Source organism: Bufo bufo, chromosome 9 (assembly GCF_905171765.1).
Source record: "Bufo bufo chromosome 9, aBufBuf1.1, whole genome shotgun sequence".
In the NCBI taxonomy this organism is placed as follows: Eukaryota; Metazoa; Chordata; class Amphibia; order Anura; family Bufonidae; genus Bufo; species Bufo bufo.
In genome coordinates this window covers 72,131,717-72,157,052 of record NC_053397.1, presented here as the reverse complement: position 1 = coordinate 72,157,052, position 25,336 = coordinate 72,131,717, and the positions used below count along the sequence as shown (strand labels likewise).

At 42.0% G+C, this 25,336-nt stretch overlaps 1 protein-coding gene across 1 annotated transcript in view; it reads left to right on the top strand.

The window, feature by feature from the left end:
* LOC120979794 (putative ferric-chelate reductase 1) overlaps positions 1-25,336 on the top strand; it is a 78,087-nt gene that overhangs the window by 11,458 nt on the left and 41,293 nt on the right. The window contains exons 3-4 of the mRNA XM_040408750.1: positions 675-811; positions 1,924-2,015. Coding sequence (XP_040264684.1) covers positions 675-811; positions 1,924-2,015 — 229 coding nt within the window. The remainder of the gene's footprint in view (positions 1-674; positions 812-1,923; positions 2,016-25,336) is intronic.

Sequence of the window (25,336 nt, the reverse complement as noted above, 5' to 3'; positions counted from 1 at the left end):
GTGATCTGATTGGCGGAGGTCTGACTCTATGTACCCCCACCATTCAGCTGATTCAGGGTAACTCCAGCAGCTGAAGTTGGTGCCACAACTACACAGCATCCTCCATTGTGTAGTGGAGCAGAGCTGAAGTAGCGAGCAACATCCACTACACAATGGATGGACTGTGCTGTCCGCTGGAGCTTCCCCAAAACTGCTGATAGCTTGTGGTGCAAGGGTGTCAGGCCCCACCAATTAAATATCAATGGCCTTTTCTGAGGATAGGCCATCAATAGTAAATTTTTGGTAACCCCCCTTAATGTAGTATAAATTTTTGTTACGTAATATGTCTCCCAAGGAGTCATAAAAGACCTCTGGGGGTCAATAATTTTTTTCATTGTGCATTTTTTCGCTGTAACTGGGGCATCAATAGTAGCCTCAGTTACAGGGGAAAGAACATCTCTATCATTAGGATAGTCAAAGGCAGAGCTGATCTGGGTCATGTATCGCTTGGTCCAATAGAGGCGGTAGCACTTCCACTTCTTCTGTTGAACACAAGAGGTTTCCAAGACTGATAAATAATTAACGGTGGGAGGGGGAGGATGATTCCATAAGTTGCTAACATTTAATTATGAGAGTCATGGTAATATGGACAAAACAAATAAAAGTAAAAAATAACTCTACTGCCTTTTTTTCAGTCACTCTGCAGGCAAGTCCTGAAACATATTTCGAAGGGTTTCTCCTGCAAGCACGCAGTATACCAGAAAATGAAATTGTTGGCCATTTCATTGTGACAGACCCTAAATCAAAAAATCTCACTTGTGCTGAGAATGTGGTGAGTACATATACAGAAATAGTAATATTCCTACCATCCCCCATAAATTCACCACTTTTCGGAGATCGGAGGGGAATTAGAATTTAAAAAATAGTGAAGTACTGTCCTTGTCATGAAACATAAAGACACGGGACTCACTGTCATGATGGTGCATCTAATCAGTTTTGTTTTTCAGTGTGCATTCATCCTTGATTATCCTGGGAAGAAGGGATGCAAATCAGTAAGTTCTGCCTCTAATGCCACCAGATGTAAGACACCTATCTTACAAGTCAATGTTCAACCGTTTAGGCACTCTCCATAAAGCCTCATGCACACGTCCGTGGAACACGGACCGTGTGATACCGGCCTGGATTTCTTCTGAGTGCAGGAAGCGCACGGCGTCATAGCAACCGAGCCGTGCGCTCTTGCACTCAGAAGAAATCCAGGCAGGTATCACACGGTCCGTGTTCCACGGACGTGTGCATGAGGCTTAAGGAGATAATAGTATTCCTTGAATCCTAACCTAGGCCTCTCAGCCAGTACTCCCTGCTCTGTACTGATGAGGGGCAATCATCCTGAAACAGCTGTCTGGAGATAAGATGATGGCTTAGTTATTATCCAAATCATGTCTCAAGGCCTGTTGAAGAGATCGAACATTGATTTATAGGATAGCTGCCTTACATATGGTAGCATTATAGGCACAGCTTGCTAAGGGCTCATTTGCATACCCTCTTCCCAGAATTCCAGAGGAACATTGCCTGGCCTCTAAGACTCCTCACGCCGTTTAGGCGCTCTCTATAAGGAGAAATTGTATTCCCCCCCCGAATATTTGACTATGCTAAACTATTGTGCTAGGAACTGCATGATCATAGACCCCTTAGTTGATTGCCACAAGTCCATTCAGATGAAGGGCATCCTAAGTAATACACCAGAGAGTTGCTTATTGTAATGCTTCATTAGACAGACAGTTGCAGACCAGATCCCATCTCTGACTGAATAAATTATACATTTGCTAGCTACTTATTTGTGAATCATAATCTTATCCACTGTAACTAACACTTTTAAGAAAGCGGGCCAGCATTGGAAGCATTTGCTGAATCTATTTGTTGTTTTATTTGTTGTGTCTTTCACAGGATTCCACTGTTACCCACACAGATTCAAGCAAAAAAACCAACATTTCAGCTCTGTGGGTGGCACCAGCGTCCATCAGCAGTGTAATAATTAAGTGAGTGTGCTTTTATCTGGGAGCAAGTGGACACAATAACTGCAGATTTAATCTGGCTGAGATTTGCTGTACAGCACTGTCTCCTTATTAGCAGACCTAAGAGAACAGGGAAGAAATAACCAAATAAAAAGAACCAAATTAAAAAATTAAAAAAATTACTCACCTAATAAATTTTCCACTGTCCTCCGTTGTCATCACTCTGGTGATCTCAGGGGTCTTGGATGACTTTGTTGCAGTAGTAATGATGTGCCCATGTAACCAATGCAGCCACCCACTGGTCTCAGTGGTATGCAGCACTGAATCACTGAGGTCAGTAACATACAGACATGTCAAACACCGACTGAGACCACAAAGGCATTGCTGTTGGCCTCACCAGCCCCGCTGGCTCTTAAAGTTAAAATTTTTAGACATGTAGTGGACAACTCTTAACATGACTGAACCAACATTTTAAATTATTTTACTTTAGGTCGTACACTGCATTTTTTCTCAGGCAATGGGATTATACTTCCTTGTGCCAGGATTCTGCTGCAAGCCTGTGTTTTGGAAGAGGGGTTGAATATTATTCCAGGTATAAAGCCGAAAAGGACATTTGGGAGGAGAAATGAGAAGAGAGCCAGTCAGCAGAGCTGAGAACACTTATGATGCCACCCATTGGCTAAAAGCAGCATCTATTCACAATGTTTCCCCCAAATGTCCTTTTCAGTTGGATGCCAAGCACAGTATACAGCCCTCAAACATTGGTTCAGAACATTCTTGGCACCAACTAGTTTAATCCTCTATGAGCATCATCTTATGTTAGACATAATGCATTGCATATGAATTCAGAGTCTTCAAACCATTTTGTTCTATTGTGCCCTTGTGCTAAAAAAAATAAAAAATTAAAGTTTTTCCCTAAGTTTTACCCCTTAATAAGAAAGCGAAAACAGAATGTTCAAAATCTTTGCTAATTTATTGAAAAGGGGAAAAACTAACATAATGCATTGACATAAGTATACAGACCCTTTACACATACTTAGTTGAAGCACCTTTGGCAGCTATTACAGCCACCAGACTTTTTGGGTATGATGCCACAAGGTTTGCATACCTGAATTTGGGGATTTTCTGCCATTCTTCTCCGAAGATCAGGGGTGGAATGGGAACTTAAAGTGGTCCTGGAAAAAAAAGCTAAAAGTGTCCCTAACTGACAGAAGGCAGTAAGCAGGGTCAACATAAGTAGGGGGGGGGGGGGGCAGTATTCAACTCTATCACCGGCCATACAGTTGAAGGCAGGAGGGCACTTTTTTCTGCCAGACAGGTGCATAAGTAGCAGATGCTCCTAGCAATAATTAATGCTGAGAGCATCAGATCGCCATAAACACGACAGGCGGCCATGTGGAGGACTTGGGCAACCCCCTGGGCATCAACCCACCGGGAAATTTCCCTGTAGGTTCTATGGCCAGTCCGCCCCTGCTGAAGATCCTCTCAAGCTCTATCAGGTTAGATGGGGATCTTTGGTGCAGTGGACAGTCATTTTCAGGTCTCTGAAGAGATTTTTGATTGGGTTAAGTCTGGGATCTGGATGGGCCACTCAAGGACATTCACAGAGTTGTCCCCAAGCCACTCCTGTGCTGGCTTGGTGGTGTGATTAGGGTCATTGTCTTGTTGGAAGGTGACCCTTCAGTCCAGTCTGAAGTCCACTGCACTCTGGATCAGGTTTTCATTGAGAACATCTCTGTACTTTGCTCCATTCAGCTTTTCCTCAACCCCCACAGCATGATGCTGCCACCACCATACTTCACTGTAGGGATAGTATTGAGTAGGTGATTAATAGTACCTGGTTTCTTCTAGACATGACGCTTACAATTGAGGCCAAAAAGTTCAAGTTCTTAGTTTCATCAGACCAGAGAACTTTGGTTCTTACAGTCTGAGAGTCCTTTAGGTGTTTTGTTTTGTTTTTTTAAACTCCAGATGGGCTTTCATGAGTCTTTTACACAGGAGGGGCTTCTTTATGGCCACTTTGCCATAAAAACCACATTTGTGGAGTGCCAAAATGATGGATGACCTTCTGTAAGTTCCTCCCATCTGCACACAGGATTTTAGAGCTGGGCCAGAATCACCATGGGGTTCTTGGTCTACCCTCTTACTAAGGTCCTTCTTCCCCAATTAATTAGTTTGGTGGACAGCTAGCTCTATGAAAGTCCTGGTTGTTCCAAACATCTTCCATTTAAGAATTATGAGGCCATTGTGTTTTTGGGAACTTTCAGTGCAGCAGAAATTTTGTTAGTACCCCTCCCTAGATCTGTGCCTCCACACAATCCTGTCTCTAAACTCTACAGACAGTTCTTTCCTCCTCATGGCTTGCTTTTTGCTCTGACATGCATTGCCAGCTGTGAGACCTTATATAGACATGGATGTGTCTTTCTAAATCATGTCCAATCAATGGAATTTACCATAGGTGGACTCTAATCAAGGTATAGAAAGATCTCAAAGATGATCAAGATAAATGTGAGGCTCCCCAGAGCTAAAAATTCAAGTATTATAGTTTTTCCTTTTTAATAAATTAGCTAAAAAATTCTAAAATTCTGGGGGAAATCTTGATTTTTTTGATTGAAGCACAAAGCCCCAACATAACAAAACGTGAAGAAAGTGAAAGAGTCTAAGACTTTCTGAATGCATTGTATTACAGAACTTACAAGGAGTGTAATATATTTTATTATATAATGTAGCTGTTGGGTAGGTTACAATGAACTATTATGTTCTGGACACTAGATGAGCAGGAAGGAGTGTTTTGACCTGTGATCACGTTTATGCATGCTTTCTTTGTGTATGCACTCTTTTTTATAAAAACCAGAACCATCAGCTCACCCGATACCATGAACTTTATATAGCAGTGCTCGAAACAGCTTAGCTGGTTTCCAGGTATAGATGTGCAGTGCCCACTGCCAACGTCTGGGGTATCCCTTGCCCCTTAGGAGGCTTCTACGAAATATGTCCCTCTTATAGAGCATGTAGTCGTGACGCCAGTTGCGGTTAAGCAACGAGGACATGGAGTCCCCTTTGTAGATGGTAGTGTTGGTACCCAGGTGTAGGATTGCCAGAGTGGTGTAGAGGGGGCTATTATGTTTCTGTAGATGTTGTATGCATGTGTCACGGTGCTCCTACCTGGATATCCTTGGATCCCAGACATGGTGTAGTCCGAAGCAAGTGCAAAATCGATGAATAACTTGAATGATGAAGGAATATTTGAGTCCAGACTTGAAGTAACGTAGAACACAGCTTTACTTGGCATAGAACGGCATAGAACGGTAATCCAAACAGTTTCCAAACGGTATCTTGGTTATCAGCAGGTATTGGCTTAACTTTGGCAGGCAAAAAAATTCTGCAACAATCTCAGCTCTGCTATACGGTAGCTTTCTCAGCCCTGCTATATCTGTAGCTGGGGTAAATAGGAACTTTTCCTCTACTGTTGGAACTTAGTTTAGCTGTATTATGTCTCTTACTTTAATCCTAGGAACTTCTTGTCCTGGCTTTGAGTACCTCAAGCTCTAGCTTCAGCTTGGATGAAGGCAATGCAAGCCCAGTAGGGGACAATCAACCATGTAGCACTTCACAGGCAGGGCCTGTGGGCCTAACAGAGCAAGCAGTGCTCTGCTAGCCAACACACAACCTTTTCCCAGGAGGGGGTAGGCTAGACTGACTCACACTAACTAACTCTTCCCTCTCTAGAGAGAGCTGGAAGGAACTAGAAGGCTCCTCTCCAGGGAAACTATCTCTGCCTTAGATGCCGCCATCTGCTGGTGAACCAAGCACATTACAGGTTTACACTTGCGTTTTAACCACTTGCGTTTTATCCGTATCAACTTGGAGCGGTTGGGACATAGCAGGTGTATTCTAGGCAGTTTATTTAGCTGATTTGCTGTTTTTTCTCAATTGTTTTTTTTTTTTGCTGTGCCATTACAATTGTTTTATTATTGTGTCATTTTATTGAATTAATTCCTGTATGCTTCTAAGTGGAGTTTCATTAAATTTCCGTGTATTCCCATATAGTGAGTGCCCTTCTCCAATCCATTTTCTAAATATAAAAGACATTGTATAGATCGCATGCAATTGTAACAAACCCTCATCTGTGAGAAGTATTTGGTCACTCTGAAAACCCCTAGAGACTGAATACTTCCTCTTATTATATTACAAGCAATATTATTATTAGATATTATCATATTATTTCTATTATACAGGAGCCGGGCGATGGCACCTCAACATTAAATCATAAAAAATAAAAATGGTCCTGTACCCCACTGCACCCAACTGTACTGTCCTGTGCCCCACTGCACCCGACTGTACTGTCCTGTGCCCCACTGCACCCGACTGTACTGTCCTGTGCCCCACTGCACCCGACTGTACTGTCCTGTGCCCCATGCACCCGACTGTACTGTCCTGTGCCCCATGCACCCGACTGTACTGTCCTGTGCCCCATGCACCTGACTGTACTGTCCTGTACCCCACTGCATCTTCTACAGTGCAGCAACACTTCAGCCAGTAAGCCAATACAATAGTAACATAGGGCAGTGGGGCGTTCTCACAAAAACCTTTGTTCAATTCTATTTAATAAATATCAAAAGCTGGCCACGCACAGATAGACTGCTGGGTTGATTGAATATAGTAAAATACCCATATCCCTGCCAGACTCAATTTTGGCACAGTACGATAATGCAATATATCTATCCTCACTAACTATTGACATCAACCTGTCTGCCACAGAAATATAAATATAACACCTGAATAGGTGTCTATAATTACTGAATAAGGGGACAGGATCCCTTGGTTGCCGCTGGTAATTACTAGCAGCTACTAGTTCAGTAGATATAAAACCCCGCTGCACACTGACAATTTTAAACATATTTTTTTCTATTACACTTATGTTTTAAGAATGATGAAATAAAGATATATATTTTAATATTAGATAGAGACCCCTAAAGGCATTTGGAGGAAATGATCGAAAGGCTTTGCTAAATACAAATGTATCCATACTGTACATGTTGTTTTTCAATACTGTATTAACATTCAGCCACTATAGGAACATAGCTAATAAATACACTCTGTATCCACTACATTATATATCTGTATACAACACTTCATTATATATCTGTACACACCGCTCTATTATATATCTGTATGCAGTAGACCGCAAAAAATCCGGTACAATGTATCACCAGGTGTTATCCAAATCTAATCCACTTGTATCACAGATCTAAAGACATAATGGAGCGGTGTATACAGATATATTATAGAGCTGCATATGCAAATATATAGTCTTAATATTCTCGATGTACTGAATCATAATTGTGATCGATACATAAATATATGAATGTACAGTTAGTCCATTGTACAGTAGTTTATTATTTTTTATTTATTTTTAACCCCTCCAGCCATATTTTTAACCCCTCCAGCCCCTAGAAAGGGGATTAAAAGGTTAATCGACAGGAGGCCAGTGGGGCGCTGCTAAACACCTAATGTCATTGTATTTAATTAATCTAAAAAAAAATGGCAGCATCTCTGTATCCTAATAACAGTAATCTGCCATTTTCTTCACTGCCAGGTCTTTTTATAGCTGGATCGCTCAATACAGAATATTCAGTATTGAGCGTAAAAGTAATCCATCCCTGACAAATGTACCTCACTATTAAAGTAATGTGGCCTGTTGTACAGTAGGTACTGTATGCACAAGAGTTAGGAAAGCACTCAATGACAAAATTGGCTCTGCTACATCTGTCCAGGTCTGTGTCTATACCATACTGGCACACTCCAAACCAAGTATGATATTAATAAGCGCAACACAAGTGTAAAAAATAACTAAGAATACAATTTTATACTGTATACCTAAATATAAAAGACATTGTATAGATCGCATGCAATTGTAACAAACCCTCATCTGTGAGAAGTATTTGGTCACTCTGAAAACCCCTAGAGACTGAATAATTCCTCTTATTATATTACAAGCAATAATATTTTTAGATATCATATTATTTCTATTATACTGTATATTATATTATCAATATTACAATTATTAGAAATTATCATCCATATTATTACTAATACAAATAATTAGCATAGTATTGATATTTATATATATTATTATCACATTATCTATATTATACTAAATACTAATTATTATATGATGATTTCTAAAACATACTGTAGGTCAATGAATGCATTTAAAAAGGTTGCCTTATGGAGTATAAATAATGTAAAAAAAATTATAAAAATAATTAATAATACTATACAGGAGATGATTACTTTGTATCTATATACTGTTTTGTCAGGGATGGATTACTGCCCTCCTGGTGTTATTGGTGGCTTTCATTAACCCTTGTGAACCCAGCACTTGAGCAGAGAATGGCCCCTGGCAGGAGATCAGCGGGGGGCACTGGACACACAGAATGATAGCGCCCCAGCCCCCAGCCCTAGCTAGCACTATGGAAAGACAGACATTTCAACTCAAGTACTGTAGGCAACTCAACTACTTGAACGACAGAACAATGTACAGTATACTGGACTAACATGATATATAACAATATAATATTTTATATATATATATATATATATATATATATACACACACACACACACTCACCTAAAGAATTATTAGGAACACCTGTTCTATTTCTCATTAATGCAATTATCTACTCAACCAATCACATGGCAGTTGCTTCAATGCATTTAGGGGGGTGGTCCTGGTCAAGACAATCTCCTGAACTCCAAACTGAATGTCAGAATGGGAAAGAAAGGTGATTTAAGCAATTTTGAGCGTGGCATGGTTGTTGGTGCCAGACGGGCCGGTCTGAGTATTTCACAATCTGCTCAGTTACTGGGATTTTCACGCACAACCATTTCTAGGGTTTACAAAGAATGGTGTGAAAAGGGAAAAAACATCCAGTATGCGGCAGTCCTGTGGGCAAAAATGCCTTGTGGATGCTAGAGGTCAGAGGAGAATGGGCCGACTGATTCAAGCTGATAGAAGAGCAACGTTGACTGAAATAACCACTCGTTACAACCGAGGTATGCAGCAAAGCATTTGTGAAGCCACAACACGCACAACATTGAGGCGGATGGGCTACAACAGCAGAAGACCCCACCGGGTACCACTCATCTCCACTACAAATAGGAAAAAGAGGCTACAATTTGCACGAGCTCACCAAAATTGGACTGTTGAAGACTGGAAAAATGTTGCCTGGTCTGATGAGTCTCGATTTCTGTTGAGACATTCAAATGGTAGAGTCCGAATTTGGCGTAAACAGAATGAGAACATGCATCCATCCTATGATGGCTACTTCCAGCAGGATAATGCACCATGTCACAAAGCTCGAATCATTTCAAATTGGTTTCTTGAACATGACAATGAGTTCACTGTACTAAAACTGCCCCCACAGTCACCAGATCTCAACCCAATAGAGCATCTTTGGGATGTGGTGGAACGGGAGCTTCGTGCCCTGGATGTGCATCCCTCAAATCTCAATCAACTGCAAGATGCTATCCTATCAATATGGGCCAACATTTCTAAAGAATGCTATCAGCACCTTGTTGAATCAATGCCACGTAGAATTAAGGCAGTTCTGAAGGCAAAAGAAGGTTCAACACCGTATTAGTATGGTGTTCCTAATAATTCTTTAGGTGAGTGTATATATATATAATGTATAATAGAAATAATATGATAACGATTATGTCTAATAATAATAATATTGCTAGTAATATAATAAGATGTAATAATGCAAGGATGAGGGGTTGATGTTACCATGGCCTTCTCTCTGCCAGGATGAGGTGGTAATGTAACCAGGACAACTGGGCACATCCTCCTGAGACAAGGAAGACAGCGCACTTCCCCCTATAACCAGGACAACAGTGCGCATCCCAGAGAGACTTGAATAACATCACAGACCCATCTACAACTAAGCAACATTATTATCAAGGGTCAATAAAAGAAAAAGAAAAAAATGACAGTATCTCGGCTTTAAACATAAAGGGGACTGCCATTTTCTTTTCTGACTGGTCCTTATATACCCCGGAGGGGGGTTTTCATTGGTTGCAGGAGTCACATGCCCTCCTCTGGCCATTCACATTAATACAACTGGGTTCCATTCAAAGAATACTAAGGAGGGCATGTGAAAACACCCCTCCAGGGTATATAAGGACAAGTCAGAAAATAAAATGGCAGTTCCCTTTATGTTTAAATGTATATGGTGTTACTTTACACCCTACCCCCCACTCTCAGTATGGCTACAATAGGATCTAAGGCCCCTTTCACATGGGCAAGGAGGGGCTGGAGGGGTTAAAAATTAATAAAAAATAATTTAACTCACCTTAATCCACTTGTTCGTGCAGCCCGTCTTCTCTTCTGTCTTCTTCTGTGCTGTGCACAGGAAAAGGACCTGTGGTGACCTCACTGCGCTCATCACATGGTCCATCACATGATCTGTTACCATGGTGATGGATCATGTGATGGACCATGTGATAAGCGTAGTGACGTCACCACAGGTCCTTTTCCTGTGCACAGCACAGAAGAAGACAGAAGAGAAGACGGGCTGCGCGAACAAGTGGATTAAGGTGAGTTAAAAAAAAAAATTGTAACTCCTCCAGCCCTATTGTACTATGCATTCTGTATTAAGAATGCTATTATTTTCCCTTATAACCATGTTATAAGGGAAAATAATAATGATCGGGTCTCCATCCCGATCGTCTCCTAGAAACCGTGCGTTAAAATCGCACCACATCTGCACTTGCTTGCAATTTTCACGCAACCCCATTCACTTCTATGGGGCCTGCGTTGCTTTGAAAACGCACAAAGAGGAGCATGCTGCGATTTTCACGCAATGCACAAGTGATGCGTGAAAATCACTGCTTATCTGCACAGCCCCATAGAAATGAATGGGTCCGGATTCAGTGCGGGTGCAATGCGTTCACCTCACGCATTGCAGCCACGCGGAAATCTCGCCCGTGTGAAAGGGGCCTTACAAGTGGAGTACGTGTTTATTAACTAAAATCAGGAAAATAGCTAAAATAATGACCAGCAATAAAAAATAGCAATGAATAAAAAATAGCAATAAATTTAAAATAGTGATAGATCCAGGAGCATACACAAACAAATAAATTAATATCCCATAAATATCATAGTTTATGTAGCAGCACCTGAGTTAGATAGTGTTCCAATTCACAGAGGGGAAAAAGACAAGTTCAGTTCACTTCCATACTCTAATATAATTGTAGCAGCATAGAATAGGAGAATAGAGAATATATATATCCAAGTTCACAGCAATTTGTTGCAGTATAGACAAGGTGGCAGTAGTTGGTAAGTAACTATCAATGTCAGTGCTTCGATCTTTTAATGGAATTTGCCATATAACAGAGACAGCAGGCAGTTAGTGAAGGACCTATTTATGGGATATTCATTTATTTGTTTGTGTATGCTCCTGGATCCATCACTATTTTAAATTTATTGCTATTTTTTATTCATTGCTATTTTTTATTGCTGGTCATTATTTTAGCTATTTTCCTGATTTTAGTTAATAAACACAGAAGTGTTTTATGTTATATTTATATCCAGTGCAGCAGTATATTCGTTAATTTCTAACGATAATTTGTTTTCCCTTAGTCCTAACAGCAGCACAGATGGGGAGTGAACTGCCCCCTGTGGACTGGTAGGACCGGCGGAATTTTTAATGAGCCCAAGAACCAATAACAAGAGTTCCCACTCCCTCAAAAGGAGGGAACTACTCCCCAACCACCGTGTTTTCAGCAAGCATATGTACTTAGGATGGGAAATTTGTTTGCTGCTGTTAGGACTAAGGGAAAACAAATTATCGTTAGAAATTAACGATTCCCTTACGTCCTACCAGCAGCACAGATGGGGAGATAACAAGAAGAACCCCTAGGGAGGGCCTTTCTACCTGGCAGAATCAAGAATAGTCTGCCCAAAGGCCGAAAACTCTGCAAACTTAGCACCGACTCTGTAGTGCGAGATAAAGGTTGATTCGGAGCTCCAGGAAGCCGACTTGCAGATTAGCTCTAAGGGAAGTTGGTTTCTTTCTGCCACTGAGGTTGAAACGGCCCTAGTAGAATGGGCCTTAACGAACTCTGGAGGGTCCAGAGTTTGAGACAGAAAAGACTCCCTAATGGCTTCCCTGATCCAGCGACTAATGGAAACCTTAGACGCTTTACGGCCTTTAGATTTACCGGCAAACAGGATGAAGAGATTCTCATCAATCCTGAACTCCCTGGACCTATCCACATAGGTCTAGAGGCATCTCGAAATGTCCAGAGGATGTCTGACAGGAACATCGGAGGAGGCGGAAGAAAATAAGACTGGTAAAGAAATTACCTGATTGACATTCTGAAAGGATAACACCTTAGGTCTGAAGTAGGGTAAGAATTTTAGGAGAACCCGGTCCTGCAAAAAGGTTATATATGGATGCAGAGCCAAAAAGGCTTGTAACTCCGAAACCCTCTTAGCTGAAGTCACAGCTAGCAGAAAGACTGTTTTTAAGGTGACAAACTTGAACCCGACCTCCTCCAATGGCTCAAAGGGGGGAGATGCTAACCCATTGAGCACTACTGAATAATCCCACTGAGGAATGGGTCTCAGTATTGTAGGCCTCAATCTCTCGGCTCCTTTAAGGAAGCGTTTGATGAGCGGGTCCCGAGAATATGGCCTGTTTAAACAGGCCGAGATGGCAAAAACCTGTACCTTCAAAGTGGCCGGAGCAAGGCCCTTGTCTAGTCTATCCTGAAGGAACTGTAATATGGCGGAAAGAGGCGGATCTGCAGACGCCACCTGGTTAGAATCACACCATAAGGTGAAGATTCTCATCACTCTGGAGTAGGCCTTCTTAGTGGATTCCGCTCTTGAATGTGATAACGTTCTCAGGACCACCTCAGAGAGCCCTTCTACTCTGGGAAGGGACTGATCAACCTCCAGGCTGTCAGGTTGAATCTGTGCAGATCTGGGCAGAGATGTGTGTCCCACGACACCAGGGTCTGCTCCGGGGGGAGTCTCCAGTATTGTCCCCGACTCATCTGAATGAGCTGGGTAAACCAGGATCTCTTGGGCCAGAACGGAATGATGGCTATTACCGAGGCCTGATCCTGACAAATCTTCATCAATACCCTCGGTATCATGGAAAAGGGAGGGAAGATGTAAGCCAGCCTGAACCTCCACGGTATCGACAGAGCATCTATCGCCAGGGGGTTGTCCTCCCTGTATAGAGAGCAGAACCTTTGTACCTTGGCGTTGAACCTGGTTGCCATGAGATCCACCTCCGGTAATCCCCATCTCAGGACTATCTGCTTGAAGATCTCCGGACGCAGAGACCACTCCATGGTCGGTAATCCGCGGCTTAAACTATCTGCAATCATGTTGAGGGACCCCCGAATGTGGGTGGCAGATAGATGGGATAGGTTCAACTCTGCCCACCGTAGAATTACCCCAATCTCTGCAAGAAGGGGTAGGGATCTCGTGCCTCCCTGTTTGTTTATGTAAAAAACAGCAGTCATATTGTCTGACTGTACTTTCACTGCTTTGCCCCGGATTTGAGGGGCGAAGTGAAGGAGGGCTAGCCGGATAGCTCGCATCTCTCGGAGATTGGAGGAGAGACGCTGCTCCATGAGAGACCAAGTTCCCCGAACTGTGGAACAGTCTAGATGAGCGCCCCAGCCTACTAGGGACGCGTCTGTAGTCAATATGAGCCAAACTGGTTGGGTCATAGACTTCCCTGCAGGGAGATGGAACATCCATCTCAGGGAATTTTGAGTTTGGGAGGATAGAGAGTATAGGGAATCTAGCCCCGTAGGGCTGCCGTCCCACTTGTTCAAAACTTCTGTTTGAAGAGGGCGAAGGTGCCATAATGCCCAAGGGACTGCATCTGCAGCCGCTGACATGAGCCCCAACATCTTCATGAGAGTCCGAATGGATACTCGTCGTGGTACCGATAAGAACCTTGCCAGGTCTTGTACCCAGGACTTCCTTTCCGATGTCAACTGAAGAGACATCTCCACAGAGTCAATTATGAAACCTAGATATTGTATTGAAGTCGAAGAGCTCACATTCGATTTCTGCCAGTTGATGATCCACCCTAGGCGGAGCAGAAAGGAAATTGCCAAATGAAGATGGTGGGTGAGAACTAGAACGGTGGCCGCCAAAAGGAGCCAGTCGTCCAGATAAGGGACAATGGTCAGTCCTTGAAGTCTCAGAGCTGCCACCACCGCTACCACCACCTTGGTGAAGATAAGGGGGGCGCATGAGATTCCAAAGGGGAGAGCAGCAAACTGGAAATGCCTGAGAACCCCGGAAATCTGGACCGAGATTCTGAGATATTTCCGAGATGCGGGATGGATCGGAATATGGAGATAAGCATCCTTGAGATCTAGTGTGGCCATCACATCTCCGAGTTTGAGAATGTGGCTGACTGACCTTATGGTTTCCATACGAAACCTTGGCCTCTTTATGAATCGATTGAGATGTCTTGAATCGATTATCATCCGGAGAGCGCCTGTCTTTTTAGGAACCAGAAATACTGGTGAATAGATCCCTAGGCCCTGCTCCCCTGCCGCAACCTCCTCTAGAGCCCCTTTGAAATATAGTCCTGGATGTAGGATTCTAAAATTCTTTGTTTGGCAGGCTGAAAGCCCCGATTGATGAAGAATCTTTCTTGGGGGAGAGAGGCGAGATCTATCAGGTACCCAGAGGAGATGATGCTTAGAACCCAGGGGTCTGCAATCTCCTGGGACCAAATCTCTTTGAAATGGGCAAGGCGTCCTCCCACGGAGATCTGGGGAGAGGGTACGGGGAAACCCAGAGGCGTAATGGCGGGGACAGCAGGGGGAAACCAAGAGCCTCTGAGAGGCCCGCAGTCAGGAGGGATTGGCCTCCTTAGTTGGTCTGCGGGGGCGCCTCTAAAGTCTTTGCTGCCCCCCCCCCCCCCCCAGTTTCTACGGGAAGTAGCCTGTTGGCCCTGTCTGCTGCCTCAATGCTGACTGGGGCGTCCTCGAAAGGGCTGTTGAGGAAGACTCTTGCCCTTCTTGTCAGAGAGGCCCTCCAGGATCTTATCCAGCTCGGACCCGAAAAGCCGATCGGGCTCGAACGGAAGCCCACATAAATTATATTTTGAGGCATTATCTGCCTTCCATGGTTTTAGCCATAAGGATCTACGGGCCGCAGAGACTAGGCCCATGGTCTTGGCTGCTAGCTTTAGCTGCCCCTGCGAAGTATCGCATAGAAAGTCCATGGCCAGATTCACCGTTTTGAAGGCAGCCAGGATATCATCACGGGACACACTCTGGTCCACGTCGGTCTGAATTTGGTTTAACTTACTCCTCAGAAAGGACGACACCTCAGATACTGCTATAGCAGTAGAAGCTGAAGCTGCAGCGGCTGAATAGCCTCTTCTTAAAGTGCACTCCGCCCTCCTATCAAGAGGGTCTTGCAGACTCGACCCATCATCTGCGGGCACCAGAGTGCGTCTAGACAACTTGGCTATGGCCATGTCAACCCTGGGAATGGAACCCCACGATTCCATTAAGGGTTTCGCCATCGGAAACATCATTTTAAATTTGCGAGTCAGGACTGGTCCTTTCTCCGGTTTCTTCCATTCAGTACGCATGACTGAACGGAGGGTCTCATCCGCTTTGAAGACACGCTGTGCCCGACCAGCGGGATCGGAGGACTCCCCAACGTCAACATCCTGGTCCCCCGACCGGATGGACTTTAGAAGCTTTTGAGTTTGAGTTCTGGCAGAAAAAAACATGAGGTTAACTCTTCCTCGTCCGAGGAAGATGAGCCCACTGAAACAACATCGGGTCTCTCGCTTGGTGCGGTGACCTCCATAGGAGTCTGGGAGGGTCCCGGCAGCCTCTCATTTAAAAGCTTGACCACCCCCTTGATAGAATCATCCACATAGCATCTAGCCCACTGATACATCTCCTGCATCGTGGGTTCAGCAGTGGTACGGGAACGGCAGCTGTCACATCTTGAGTATTGGCAGTCGTCATCTAAGGGGGTATCACAGTTGAAGCAGGCCAAATGTTTGCGTTTGGCGGTGGCCTTCCGCTGGTCAGGGTCTCGTGGAGAAGACATGACTGCGAAAAAAGGAAGAGGAGGATTAAAACCCTATTAAGCAATAAGAAGACAAAAATAAAAATAAATTGAGAATAAGCCCACCAACAGAAACAAAGTTTCAGTCTCAATATCACCAGAAATGATAAAGAAAATCTCTCTCAGCACAATAGGACTCTGGAGGCTTGCTAAAAAAGCTGCACAACCAGAGACTGAGTGAGGGTAACTGAGGGCTTATAAGGAGGTGTGAGGGACCGCCCAAAGGCAGAGCCATTGCAGCCAATTAATCAAACTTGATGTTGCCGCCCACTACCCTCCTACTTTCTGTCACTCTTCCCTTTCCACTTTTTTTTTTTTCAACTTGGGGAAGATATTCCCCCCAGAGATCAGGGAATTATTCATTCCCTGCAGGAAAAAGAAAAACAAACACATTGACTTCCTCCCTCCCCCTCCCCTCTCCTGTAGGGATGCGAGCGCTGGCAGCGACAGCTGCCGGCGAGGGAGCCGCAGAGCGTGACGTCATTGGTGACGTCATCCAGGGAAACCGCGGCGCGAGTCTCGGAAGCGGCGCCGCCAGAATCACACAGCCCCGAACAGCATGAGGAGGACCGAAAAACCTGAGGAAAAGATCAAGGTTAGAGGGGGAGGAAGGGACATAAGAAAAAGAAGGGCAAATAGCCCTAAAGATACTGGAAAATATAAGGGGAAGAAAAATGTCATATCCCCTATCCTATGCTCCCCCCAACTGGACAAAAGGACAGAAAAAAACATGGTGGTTGGGGGGTAGTTCCCTCCTTTTGAGGGAGTGGGAACTCTTGTTATTGGTTCTTGGGCTCATTAAAAATTCCTACCAGTCCACAGGTGGCAGTTAACCCCCCATCTGTGCTGCTGATAGGACGTAAGGGAATGTGTATATACATAGTTCCACTACCAATCGCAATGCATGACTTCATAGAAATGTAAAAAACTGATATTATTGATAACTAGCAATGCATTTTTTGCAAATATAAAAATATATTACAAGTTATATTATAATATAAATAATAATAATATAATTATAATATATATATATTGGTTGCCTTAAAACCAATAAAAAGTATTAAAATGATAATATATATATATATATATATTTATATACACGCACAAACATATATATACATACATGCATGTATACACAAACACACACACATATATACACATATATGCACACATGTATATACACATATATATATTAAATTTTACTACAGAAAAATGTACTTTACTGGGGCTCTGAAATAAACTGTAAATAACCGATCTCACCACTTCATCCCCTGAGCAAATAATTGAATGCTAGTAGAAAGGGGATTAAAAGGTTAATCGACAGGAGGCCAGTGAAGCGCTGCTCAACACCTAATGTCATTGTATTTAATTAATATAGCATCTCTGTATCCTAATAACAGTAATCTGCCATTTTCTTCACTGCCAGGTCTTTTTCTAGCTGGAGCGCTCAATACAGAATATTCAGCCAATTACATTCTAGTTCATAATTAAAAATCTAATTATTCATTTTTATTAATAAAAATACTGTACATCTAATTCATTGGGAAAAGAAATAATTTAAAGGAAATGTCAGCAGCAAGATCCCTGTAGGGGGAAGGGGGATGCAACCCTATTCAGAGCCCCAGTAAAGTTCATTTGATATACATGTATGCATATATGTGTGTGTCTGTGTATACATGTATCTATATATATATATATATATATATATATATATATATATATACACACACACACACAGTACAGACCAAAAGTTTGGACACACCTTCTCATTCAAAGAGTTTTCTTTATTTTCATGACTATGAAGCCATCAAAACTATGAATTAACACATGTGGAATTATATACAAAACAAACAAGTGTGAAACAACTGAAAATATGTCATATTCTAGGTTCTTCAAAGTAGCCACCTTTTGCTTTGATTACTGCTTTGCACACTCTTGGCATTCTCTTGATGAGCTTCAAGAGGTAGTCCCCTGAAATGGTCTTCCAACAGTCTTGAAGGAGTTCCCAGAGATGCTTAGCACTTGTTGGCCCTTTTGCCTTCTCTCTGCGGTCCAGCTCACCCCAAACCATCTCGATTGGGTTCAGGTCCGGTGACTGTGGAGGCCAGGTCATCTGGCGCAGCACCCCATCACTCTCCTTTATGGTCAAATAGCCCTTACTTTCAAAGTTTTCCCAATTTTTCGGCTGACTGACTGACCTTCATTTCTTAAAGTAATGATGGCCACTCGTTTTTCTTAACTTAGCTGCTTTTTTCTTGCCATAATACAAATTCTAACAGTCTATTCAGTAGGACTATCAGCTGTGTATCCACCTGACTTCTCCTCAACGTAACTGATGGTCCCAACCCCATCTATAAGGCAAGAAATACCACTTATTAAACCTGACAGGGCACACCTGTGAAGTGAAAACCATTTCAGGGGACTACCTCTTGAAGCTCATCAAGAGAATGCCAAGAGTGTGCAAAGCAGTAATCAAAGCAAAAGGTGGCTACTTTGAAGAACCTAGAATATGACATATTTTCTGTTGTTTCACACTTGTTTGTTTTGTATATAATTCCACATGTGTTAACTCACAGTTTTGATGCCTTCAGCGTGAATATACAATTTTCATAGTCATGAAAATAAAGAAAACTCTTTGAATAAGAAGGTGTGTCCAAACTTTTGGTCTGTACTGTATATATATATTATATGTTTGTAATTACATGTATATATTCAGGTATCTATTGCTCTCCAAGAAAAAAAAGTGAGTAGTGCATACAGTACTTTCTTTAGCAGAACAAAGGCTCTTTACAGGAACTGACTAACATTCGATTTGCTAATATAAGCTTAAGTCCTCAGAAGTGTTTTATGTTATATTTATATCCAGTGCAGCAGTATATTGTGTATATACATAGTTCCACTACCAATCGCAATGCATGACTTCATAGAAATGTAAAAACTGATATTATTGATAACTAGCAATGCATTTTTTGCAAATATAAAAATATATTACAAGTTATATTATAATATAAATAATAATATAATTATAATATGTATATATACAGGGAGTGCAGAATTATTAGGCAAACGAGTATTTTGACCACATCATCCTCTTTATGCATGTTGTCTTACTCCAAGCTGTATAGGCTCGAAAGCCTACTACCAATTAAGCATATTAGGTGATGTGCATCTCTGTAATGAGAAGGGGTGTGGTCTGACATCAACACCCTATATTAGGTGTGCATAATTATTAGGCAACTTCCTTTCCTTTGGCAAAATGGGTCCAAAGAAGGACTTGACAGGCTCAGAAAAGTCAAAAATAGTGAGATATCTTGCAGAGGGATGCAGCACTCTTAAAATTGCAATGCTTCTGAAGCGTGATCATCAAACAATCAAGCGTTTCATTCAAAATAGTCAACAGGGTCGCAAGAAGCGTGTGGAAAAACCAAGGCGCAAAATAACTGCCCATGAACTGAGAAAAGTCAAGCGTGCAGCTGCCAAGATGCCACTTGCCACCAGTTTGGCCATATTTCAGAGCTGCAACATCACTGGAGTGCCCAAAAGCACAAGGTGTGCAATACTCAGAGACATGGCCAAGGTAAGAAAGGCTGAAAGATGACCACCACTGAACAAGACACACAAGCTGAAACGTCAAGACTGGGCCAAGAAATATCTCAAGACTGAGTTTTCTAAGGTTTTATGGACTGATGAAATGAGAGTGAGTCTTGATGGGCCAGATGGATTGGTAAAGGGCAGAGAGCTCCAGTCCGACTCAGACGCCAGCAAGGTGGAGGTGGAGTACTGGTTTGGGCTGGTATCATCAAAGATGAGCTTGTGGGGCCTTTTCGGGTTGAGGATGGAGTCAAGCTCAACTCCCAGTCCTACTGCCAGTTTCTGGAAGACACCTTCTTCAAGCAGTGGTTCAGGAAGAAGTCTGCATCCTTCAAGAAAAACATGATTTTCATGCAGGACAATGCTCCATCACACGCGTCCAAGTACTCCACAGCGTGGCTGGCAAGAAAGGGTATAAAAGAATGACATGGCCTCCTTGTTCACCTGATCTGAACCCCATTGAGAACCTGTGGTCCATCATCAAATGTGAGATTTACAAGGAGGGAAAACAGTACACCTCTCTGAACAGTGTCTGGGAGGCTGTGGTTGCTGCTGCACGCAAGCAATGTTGATGGTGAACAGATCAAAACACTGACAGAATCCATGGATGGCAGGCTTTTGAGTGTCCTTGCAAAGAAAGGTGGCTATATTGGTCACTGATTTGTTTTTGTTTTGTTTTTGAATGTCAGAAATGTATATTTGTGAATGTTGAGATGTTATATTGGTTTCACTGGTAAAAATAAATAATTTAAATGGGTATATATTTGTTTTTTGTTAAGTTGCCTAATAATTATGTACAGTAATAGTCACCTGCACACACAGATATCCCCTAAAATAGCTCAAACTAAAAACAAACTAAAAACTACTTCCAAAAATATTCAGCTTTGATATTAATGAGTTTTTTGGGTTCATTGAGAACATGGTTGTTGTTCAATAATAAAATTAATCCTCAAAAATACAACTTGCCTAATAATTCTGCACTCCCTGTGTATATATATATATATATATATATATATATATATATATATATATATCGTATATGGAATACAGCGGCTCACCCCTATCACGTATGGATAGGTGCTCACCCTCTGGTCCTACCCTCAGGACCTGGAAGGAAAGTAGTACGTATAGAAAATGAGGGGGCACACACACATGGGAAACACTGGATGATTAGGTAAATATTATTTAATATTCTAAAAACAAACCCCTAAAATATACATAAAACAATGATGTGACAACCTATAAATTCACATATATATCAATACTGATGGCAAAATCGTATATGCGCTGGCTTGAACAATGCTGTGGGTATGGTATAATCACATACAGTCCGTACAAGCAATATCTCAATTCAAGTGTAGATGCAAAATCGTATATGCACCGGCATGAACACTACTGATGGTATAGTGGCAAATAGTCCATACAAGCAATGTCCCAATTAGTGTAGAAAAAAGAGACCGCACAATGTGTTCCAATAATTATGATGGTGTTGGATATCCGGAGAATCACACCAGTGATTCTATGAACTGTGTCCACTTGTGATGGAACACTAATGTCCAATGTTCAGAGATCAGTAAAGCACGTTTGGATAGACTTCCCAGTTACTTACAGTATCCAGCCGCTTATGCACCCGGTCTCTCCCCCTCCTTGCTGCCTGGCCGCAGCGCTGATTTCCCAGGTGGCCGTGCCTGGCCGACTGTGGCGTCCCACGTGACCTGGTGATCTGGGGTTCCAGGCTGACGCTTAGATGACGTCACTGCTGTGCGGCGGCAATTTCGAATTCGGAAGTGAATCTCTTGCGCTTACAACTTGGTATCCAGTTTCTTTAGTCTTTAACTTGAATCCACGCTCACTCTGTAATGCCAGACGCGTTTCAGGGTCTTACGCCCCTTCCTCAGTGGCCACCGAGTGAGTGGATTCTCACTCCTTTTAAATGGTATTGACCCACCCACAATTGTGCTTTTTTCAGCTTGTTCCAATATGTGGAGTGGATTTGGTTGCTATTACATTACGATTTGTACTTAAAACATAGTTAAAAAGGACATGATAATAAATATTACTCCCCATATATTGTTAAAACATTAAAACACTGTTCTTAGAGTAGGACTGCAAGGTCAGAGATACATTTTGAGGAAAAACGCATCAAAACCGCAGCCATGTGAACTGCGTTTTACATGCGGTTTCTGTGATTCAATGTTCTATGGGGCAAAGTGATCCCTCCCAAGGGACTTGGACCAAAACCGCATCAATATCTTTAAGTCTTATCTGCGGCTATATGATTATTCCTCAGAATTCGTGTATTGCTAGGGTAATTGATAGTTATGTATAGGAGGAGCCGTCCCGTGGGGAGGGGAATCACAGTATCAGTTATTGATCAAACTGCGATATCTCATCCCCACCGGACAACCCCCCATAATCACAGGAAACCGAAAACCTCCATCTCGGCATTTAGACCCCTCGGCATAATGGTATCATACTCGAAGATTCTACGAGATTCCTGTCGTGACATGTGTGCAATATGGTTGCCTCCTCTCCACATTTTTTTGACCCTTTCTATGGCAGTAAATTTAAGGCCAGTTGGGTCACAATTATGTTGAATTTTAAAATGTTTCGATAGGGAGTGTGTTTCTAAACCTTTCTTGATATTCGCCACATGTTCAGCTACCCTCTTTTTAAGTGTCCTTTTGGTCCTGCCTATATATTGTTTCCTGCACCCACATTCCAACAGATATATAACATCTGTAGAATCACAGGTTAGGCATTCCTGTATCTCTACACTGAAGGAATTTGTTGTGGATTTTACCCAAGTTGTTTTTTTAGGGAAACTTGTGATCTTGCAATTTGTGCATCTGCCACATTTAAAAAATCCATTGGTTGTTAACCAATTATTCTTTTGTTGCTGTTGCTTATCTTTTTTGCCTTTCACAGTTGGGGCTATTTTACCTGCCAAATTATTTGCCCTTGTGTACGTTATTTTTGGTACATCACTCAAAAGTGGGCCAATTAATTTATCATTTAACAGATGTCCCCAATGTTTACGAATGCTTCTTTCCATCACTCTATATTGTGAGCTAAATGGAAGAATAATTCTTAGTGTTTCATCTGGCGGTTGTGGTGCCCCTGTCTCAAAAAAACCCTTTCAAAAAAACCCTTTCAAAGGGGTTTTTTGAGACAGGGGCACCACAACCGCCAGATGAAACACTAAGAATTATTCTTCCATTTAGCTCACAATATAGAGTGATGGAAAGAAGCATTCGTAAACATTGGGGACATCTGTTAAATGATAAATTAATTGGCCCACTTTTGAGTGATGTACCAAAAATAACGTACACAAGGGCAAATAATTTGGCAGGTAAAATAGCCCCAACTGTGAAAGGCAAAAAAGATAAGCAACAGCAACAAAAGAATAATTGGTTAACAACCAATGGATTTTTTAAATGTGGCAGATGCACAAATTGCAAGATCACAAGTTTCCCTAAAAAAACAACTTGGGTAAAATCCACAACAAATTCCTTCAGTGTAGAGATTCAGGAATGCCTAACCTGTGATTCTACAGATGTTATATATCTGTTGGAATGTGGGTGCAGGAAACAATATATAGGCAGGACCAAAAGGACACTTAAAAAGAGGGTAGCTGAACATGTGGCGAATATCAAGAAAGGTTTAGAAACACACTCCCTATCGAAACATTTTAAAATTCAACATAATTGTGACCCAACTGGCCTTAAATTTACTGCCATAGAAAGGGTCAAAAAAATGTGGAGAGGAGGCAACCATATTGCACACATGTCACGACAGGAATCTCGTAGAATCTTCGAGTATGATACCATTATGCCGAGGGGTCTAAATGCCGAGATGGAGGTTTTCGGTTTCCTGTGATTATGGGGGGTTGTCCGGTGGGGATGAGATATCGCAGTTTGATCAATAACTGATACTGTGATTCCCCTCCCCACGGGACGGCTCCTCCTATACATAACTATCAATTACCCTAGCAATACACGAATTCTGAGGAATAATCATATAGCCGCAGATAAGACTTAAAGATATTGATGCGGTTTTGGTCCAAGTCCCTTGGGAGGGATCACTTTGCCCCATAGAACATTGAATCACAGAAACCGCATGTAAAACGCAGTTCACATGGCTGCGGTTTTGATGCGTTTTTCCTCAAAATGTATCTCTGACCTTGCAGTCCTACTCTAAGAACAGTGTTTTAATGTTTTAACAATATATGGGGAGTAATATTTATTATCATGTCCTTTTTAACTATGTTTTAAGTACAAATCGTAATGTAATAGCAACCAAATCCACTCCACATATTGGAACAAGCTGAAAAAAGCACAATTGTGGGTGGGTCAATACCATTTAAAAGGAGTGAGAATCCACTCACTCGGTGGCCACTGAGGAAGGGGCGTAAGACCCTGAAACGCGTCTGGCATTACAGAGTGAGCGTGGATTCAAGTTAAAGACTAAAGAAACTGGATACCAAGTTGTAAGCGCAAGAGATTCACTTCCGAATTCGAAATTGCCGCCGCACAGCAGTGACGTCATCTAAGCGTCAGCCTGGAACCCCAGATCACCAGGTCACGTGGGACGCCACAGTCGGCCAGGCACGGCCACCTGGGAAATCAGCGCTGCGGCCAGGCAGCAAGGAGGGGGAGAGACCGGGTGTATAAGCGGCTGGATACTGTAAGTAACTGGGAAGTCTATCCAAACGTGCTTTACTGATCTCTGAACATTGGACATTAGTGTTCCATCACAAGTGGACACAGTTCATAGAATCACTGGTGTGATTCTCCGGATATCCAACACCATCACAATTATTGGAACACATTGTGCGGTCTCTTTTTTCTACACTAATTGGGACATTGCTTGTATGGACTATTTGCCACTATACCATCAGTAGTGTTCATGCCGGTGCATATACGATTTTGCATCTACACTTGAATTGAGATATTGCTTGTACGGACTGTATGTGATTATACCATACCCACAGCATTGTTCAAGCCAGCGCATATACGATTTTGCCATCAGTATTGATATATATGTGAATTTATAGGTTGTCACATCATTGTTTTATGTATATTTTAGGGGTTTGTTTTTAGAATATTAAATAATATTTACCTAATCATCCAGTGTTTCCCATGTGTGTGTGCCCCCTCATTTTCTATATATATATATATATATATATATATATATATATACACACACACACATATATATATATATATATATATATATATATATATATACACACACATACACACACATATACACATATATAAATATATATATTTAATATATATATTTATATACACGCACAAACATATATAAACATACATGCATGTATACACAGACACACACATATATACACATGTATATACACACATATATTATACATAAAATTTTACTACTGCGAAAAAATGCTAGTAGAAAGGGGATTAAAAGGTTAATCGACAGGAGGCCAGTTGGGCGCTGCTCAACACCTAATGTCATTGTATATAATTAATATAAAAAAAATGGCACCATCTCTGTATCCTAATAACACATTCTAGTTCCCACGGTCATGGGAACCAATCACAGGCCGGTTCTCACAGAAATTAAGGTTAAATACCTT